Genomic DNA, 7118 nt, shown 5'->3' with positions numbered 1-7118 from the left:
TATTATTTATTTATTTATTTATTTATTATCATCAAATTAATACGTATTTTATATCTACTGTTATTTAAAACAATTATAGAATATGCACCTTATTCTTATTTTTTCCCATTAATATTATATAATAAATTCATAAATACAAGAAATTAAAAAATCGAATTTTTTATTTTTTACTTTTACAAAATAGACACCTGCTAAATAAGAATTTTTTTCAATGAAATTCGTGCTCGTAAAAAATCTATATAATAAATATTTTTTTTCGGATGAAAAACACAAGTATGCACTCCGATTTCAATGCTGGATTTTCTGTGTGCAAACTCAATGCTTTCACATTTCTTTTGTTTAACAACTACGCCTGATCTGATCAGAAATCCTGAGGCAGAGAGAGAATAAAGCTTTATTTCTTTTTTGGTCAAATAATCCCAATTAGAATCATTTATTTTGTGATGAACTCACGAGAAAGTAAATAGAACAGATAAATGAATTCTCCTTGCGCTGAACAAAAATCAATTAACACTGTCAGATAGATTCAATTTCAGATAGTCCATTTCACTACTATAGTCTACTCAACGTATCGTAATTTTTAACAAAAATTTTTGCCCACTTGAAATAAAACTATATGTTTGCCAATTACAATAGGAAATTAGATTTCACTTATGAATGTAGATTTTTCAAACGCTTCTATATCACGTTAAATTAAAAAATAATCGTGGGAGTTATATAAACAATAGTTAAAAATTAATTCTATAATATAAAATATATCAATATATGCGCGTATGCATTAATATTATTAAAATCTGTATGCGTATATAACTTATAATTCGAAAGCTTTAATATTATCATTGAAGAATTTTATATATATTTAAATTGATATTCAATATTTGAATAACATTATATTATATTTTCATATTTTCATTTATTTATACAAGTAAGTTTATTATTCCATATTCATGTTAACTATTCCAAAAATCAAATTGTAAACATAATCGGTAAATGTTAAATTGTTTATATATATACAAGTATGTACAATATATTATATACACATATGTATATAGTTATGGTACTCATTAAAATATTTCATGAATTATTTGTACGCAACGGTTATAATATATAATACGATTTTTAAACTAAAAATGCTAAATAAATATAATATATGCTGTGAAAATAAACTTAATTTTAGTGACGAGGCTAAATTTCATCTATTTATAAAACATAAATACACCAGTATATAAATATACAAAAAAAAAAACGAAACGAAAAAGAACGAATTTACGAAAGAAAATCAAGATGTTGAATGTTATATCTACATTTCGCATGACAATCAAATAAAGTGACAAAACTTGAATATCTTAAGATAAAATTCTTAATTGTATGACAAACCAAAAGATTGTAACGCATTGGAAAAGTCTGCCACTTACATGACAACGTTAGAATAAAAGAACTATCCTAACCAATAAGAATCTTTTATTCTGATTTGCAATTATTTATATTTTGAAACTGATTAGATCTACTGTTTACACCTTTTTTGTGAGATAAAACGTTCTTTTTAATAAAGTTGAAAAATGAAGATAATATACTTTCACCATTCGCTGTACAACATTTTCAAATATGTACACAATGGAAGAAGAACAAATTTCTTTTAATATATTATGAGTTTATATACTGAAGGTAGTCACAACGTTCATAAAAATTTTCATACAATTTTGTAATATTTCTCTCAATGTCATTTTAAGAAATGCAACTACGTGTTTACATAGAATTATAATATAACTGTGTTATTGAAGCTTGTTGAAAAATCATAATTTTACAACAAGTTTCCCTTGGACGTTTGAACATGCTAACTGTAATATGAAACAACTCATATTTCGCAAAACGCATTCAAAATTATGATATCTGCACTTATCGTACCATTTTTTAGCCTATTTCTCATAGATGTTTCCTGCATAGACGGAGATACACAGCGTAAACACGTATAAACATTAATACAAGCTGTAATATTTATCACGCTGAAATAACACGTCTCTGCGTTTCAAAATATTTACAATTTTTTTTGCTCAACCGAAATCGTTAAATCAGTATCGAATAAAAACATCCTAATTTCTCTCCTATATCTCTGCTATCGCTTTATCCTCATAAATTTTTTAGCTATCATATTTTATTCCGATTAATATTAAATTTTCTCTAAAAATGTTTTTCAAAAGTTGTAGATAAGTAAAAGCAAGTAATATAGAGTAAAATTATATTTTTATAAATATTTAGTTAATTTTAACTAACTAAATATTTCTAAAAGTTTAGTTTTAGTTAATTTTAGTTAATTTTAATTTTTAGTTAACTTTTTCATTAAGTTTGCTCTTCAATATAAACTACTGAATTTAAAATATATGTATGATATGTATTGAATTATATATAGCATTTTGCAAAGATCAGAATTTACAAACGATTGAGAAGTTTAAATATTCTTCTAATAAAAAATTTGTAACTGTTTCGTTTAAACGTGTTACGTCCGACTACTTGAAAACAGTTATTAAACTTGTGACTTTCCAACTTTCTGCCTGGCAGAATAACTGGACCGCAAAACGCGAAAAATAAAAGTTTGGTGAAGCCATTAAGTATAAATCGCGTAGTGGTGTTTCGTTTATATTGATATTATTTTATCCTTCTTGTTTTTTAATCCATTAATACAGTACAAGAAACATCTTATATGTTTTATTAAAATGTTTAAATTCACTAAATTATTTTATCCATGTTTTATGGAATAATATTTTCTGTGTCCATAAAAAAATATTAGATAAAAATGTGCAAATTTTCAATCGCTAGTAATGCTAAAATAATTATTTCAGATATGCTATTCCTTTCTGCTATATAGTATTGTATACTTTGATGTATATATCTTTATAAAAATATCAATTTTTATTTTTTATGCATTAATTTGACATGTTATCTAGCTCGAACATAACATCAAACAGTACCGTATAGAATAAAAGCTCAGTTACCTAATAATATTTAGTATAAAGTGGTTGCGTAATAACAATATTGATCCAGTACAATTCTTATAGTACTTGTTTTTTGCATATTAGCAACAGTTTTTATTTTCCTATTTTTATCCTCTCTGTCTACTTTCAAAGATCTTTGTAGTTCTAGTTATTTATTTAAATTTTTTTTACAAGTTATGTCACGTGTCTAAAGTAAAAACTTTCATTGTTAAAATTAGACCAGTAAACGTTGAATAAAAGAAAAATAAGATTTCTCTTTCTCCTGCGCTTTTCAAGATCATGTAATCATAATTTAATTAAAAGTTTGTTTTGTTATGAAAAAATGCTTTCTTTGGAAGACGAAAACTATTTATTGTGTCACGCAGTACATTAATTTTCATGTACGTATAAACAAAAAATATTTATATGTATGTAATGTATAACAATTATTTAAAAATATGCAAACAAATCTTGAATTTTCCGGCTACGAGTAAAATTGAAAATTTTCAGCATCCAATTTATCGTGTCGTTGAAAGCCACTTTCTTGTTGTTTACTGATGATCGATCGACCTGGACTCGGAACTACCTTTATTTAGCCTCACTAGTCGAGAAAGTACACGAATGAAGAAACGATAAGGTTATTTATTTCCATCATACTTTGACCTAAGATGTTTGAACGTCTCGTATAATGATTTTTGCACTTCCTCAAAATGAAAAATCCGGAGAAATAAATTTTGGTATAAATTATTGATTACGTTTTGATTATCTTGCAAGTACAATTGTTTGTATGTTGTACGTTTAACAGTTCGGATCACTGATACTTCTTACTTTTTGCGAACTGGAAATAGCAATTAATCAAATTATTACCGATCTCTGTTTCAGGCTGTATCGGATCTTTTGCTCGGTGTATTCTGCATGCCCTTCACTCTCCTGGGGCAAATTCTCAAGAATTTCGTTTTTGGTCTCACAATGTGCAAACTAATATCATATTTTCAAGGTAAGTATCGGTTCATTGTTTTCAGGATAATATAAAAATTGGATATTATTGGAAATGAATGTCTCCAATTTTTGCCTTATCGCATCTCGTCGTTGTAGGGATAAAAGAATTTTCGCGAATCCCTGCACGCGTATACGGCATCGTGAAAATCATAAAAATATTGTTTATCGCTTATTTTCTCAGATACCATATTCTACAAGACAAGCTGTAGAAAATTTATTAAGTAGAGAATTATCAAATAAATAAAAATAGTTATTTTAAATTATGTTAACAAGTAATAGCAAAAGATTTCTGCTCTAAGAAATGTATTAAATCGTTATTTTGCTACTAAATGATGCTGAAGACACTAAATTGGTAATCTGCTAATTTACTTAGTAAGCGGATAATTATTTATTCAAAGTTTATATGGAGCTAAAGTTAAAGCTGCCTTGACATATTTTTTAGTATCTATAAAGGACTCATGGAAACTATCTCTCATCGATTTTAATAAGTGTGTGTTTTGGACATATAAAGCATCCAATATTAGATCCATACTTTTTGGTTGCTTATTTCAAAATTTAGCGGTCGGAACAACTCCTGCGGACGAGAATAAATTAACAAGTTTAATATTTTCAAAAAATGTGAATATACCGTCATCAAAAGAATAAAAAAATTATATATATAGGTAAATTTCATTTTCATTGATAGTCCAAGCATAAATATATGCTTGGTTTATCAACGAAAATAAATAATTATTAATCTTTGCACATCTAAACACTTCTAGAATTATCAATTGCGTTTTAAAGTGAAGTTTAGTTAATATACAAATTTAATATACAAATTCACAATTTTATTATGCACAAATATTAGTATAAGTGCTACAATAGTTGCGTAATTACAAACATTTTCATATGTTAAAAGAGATGCATATTACGCGAAATCTAGCACGCCAGTAATTTAACAGCCATTTTAGTTTTTATTTAAAAAATACAGTTGTACTTTTGTTACAATAGCTGTTCTGCTTAATTTATAATTACAAAAGTACTTTTATAAAGAAATATAAATAGAATTCATATATTTTATAAAATATATGTATAGTATATATATATAATATATATTGTGTATACATATATGGGTGTATACACAATATATTGTATACACATATGCGAGTTTGTAAATGACAATCATAGATAATAAAAATAACAAAAAAAGCAAATGCATTAGAAAGGTAAAAATTTAATTTCTTCGTTTGTGTAAATTAATACGCAAAATGAACTTTTTCGTTGTTCAAGATGATCTCAATCTAGCAATGACTGTATTGATTATGTGAACAATAGTCCGCGCCGTTATCATGAAATTGAACACACCTGCTACATAACAAATAAAGTTCTATGTTCCCCAATTTAATTTCTAATTAGTCTTCCGTGAATAGCTCGTTTTCTTTGGTTTGGTTTAATCTGCGGAAGACTGCGCGAGAAAGATTCACTTTCGTAATTTATTTATGCTTTTTCTTTTCGTCTATTTTTACCAAAGAGAAAGAATATTAATAGTATCGAGTACAAGTTAAGACTGTACACTTTACGCCGCGCATAACTTCTGTTCTATTTCAACGAAGCTTTTCAATATTCAATTAAGAAGCGCAATTGCTCAGATGATCGCAATAGAAAGCACCATTTTGTCATTTACTTGCAAAATAAAATTCGTCAATTTAATTTTTCTTTATACCAATTAACTTTTTCTAGACAAATTATCAATTTTAATTTTCAAAAAACCCTGTATTTCGCAAAAAATTCTTCTTCTGATATTAAGTTGTATACTACGCATAATATAATTTTTTAATAATTTCTAATAAACAAAAATTGTATTATATATTGATTAAGAGATTATAAGCATATATTATGACATTGATGTGTCTTTTTCGTTTCAAATATCTATCGTGATCTAAATTCGTCATTTCTCAATGTTCGCAGAGACATAAATCTTCATTGACATTGAATTTCCGCTTGAAAGTATGACAATGTATACAGATATATGGTACTTTGATAAGTCAGTTGTCAAAGTACACCTAGTTCGTATCCGAGCTTTTACGGAAATCGCTTCTACTATATGCAATTTTAAGAATGTATATCGAAAGGAAAGAGCTGGTAATGCTAGGTAAAATGTAACACCATTAGAGAAATATTCTCGTCCACCGAGTCTTTGTTACTTTGCGATGCGTAATAACATTTCCGAGTAATGCCATGATGCATGGAATTCTAGTAAAATTTCATATACTTTAATAATTGAGTTACAATGCACTCATTAATTTATTAAGATTCAATTAATTACGCAAATATAAGTTATTCTTTATATCTTAAATATATCTTAAATAGATTATTATTAAGTATATTAAATAATAAATATTATATAAATTATTTATGCGAATATAATTTAGTCTTAAATGCACATAACTTTTTAAATATACACACACACACACACACATATATATATATATATGTATATGATAATTTAAACCTATTTAATATTTTATGTAAATACGCGTGTTCTATAGATCTTTGATGATCAATCTGCTACCAACGTGACACTTAAAAAGCTTGTTGTTGTTAGACGTGATATATTTGTTAAGCGAGCAGCAAATTATCATTGCGCAATGCATATACAAGTGACTGCAATGATCTAATGCTCTAAGTTGAAACATAGTTCACATATGTGTGTGTGTGTGTGTGTGTGTGAGTAGTAAATACTTATCTGTAATAATTTCTCCGAGTGTGTATATACTACATGATAACATAATTTATCTTGTGAGATGGTAATTAATTATTAATAATAGTCTATATCAAAAACATAAAATAATAAATTTGAAAATATTTTTCTTTTCTTCCAAAAAATTTCTTGTTTTCATTTGTAATACGTTTTCTATCTCATATAGTTAATGTATTTGCACAAATCCTAACGCAGCATTCTCTTTTATATAAAATATAAACACTAAAGTACTAATTAATTATTGATTATTTATTTTTCATATGGATTACTCTTTGGAGTATCATATATCTGAAAATGATATGATAACATAACGGAAAGATACGTATATCGGTTATTAAAATATGTAAACATTTACACATTGATTACAATAATAAACTATTCTCATTTATGAGTCCATATATAATATTATA

General features: G+C 26.2%; 1 protein-coding gene across 1 annotated transcript in view; it reads left to right on the top strand.

Annotated features, from left to right (window-relative positions):
- The window catches only part of LOC108745456 (cholecystokinin receptor-like), a 27003-nt gene that overhangs the window by 8123 nt on the left and 11762 nt on the right, over positions 1–7118 (top strand). The window contains exon 2 of the mRNA XM_018481619.1: positions 3852–3966. Within this exon, the coding sequence (XP_018337121.1) occupies positions 3852–3966 (115 nt within the window). The remainder of the gene's footprint in view (positions 1–3851; positions 3967–7118) is intronic.

This window comes from Trachymyrmex septentrionalis, unplaced genomic scaffold (genome assembly GCF_001594115.1).
Source record: "Trachymyrmex septentrionalis isolate Tsep2-gDNA-1 unplaced genomic scaffold, Tsep1.0 scaffold14, whole genome shotgun sequence".
NCBI classification, from domain to species: domain Eukaryota; kingdom Metazoa; phylum Arthropoda; class Insecta; order Hymenoptera; family Formicidae; genus Trachymyrmex; species Trachymyrmex septentrionalis.
This window is presented reverse-complemented; position numbering and strand designations above follow the sequence as displayed.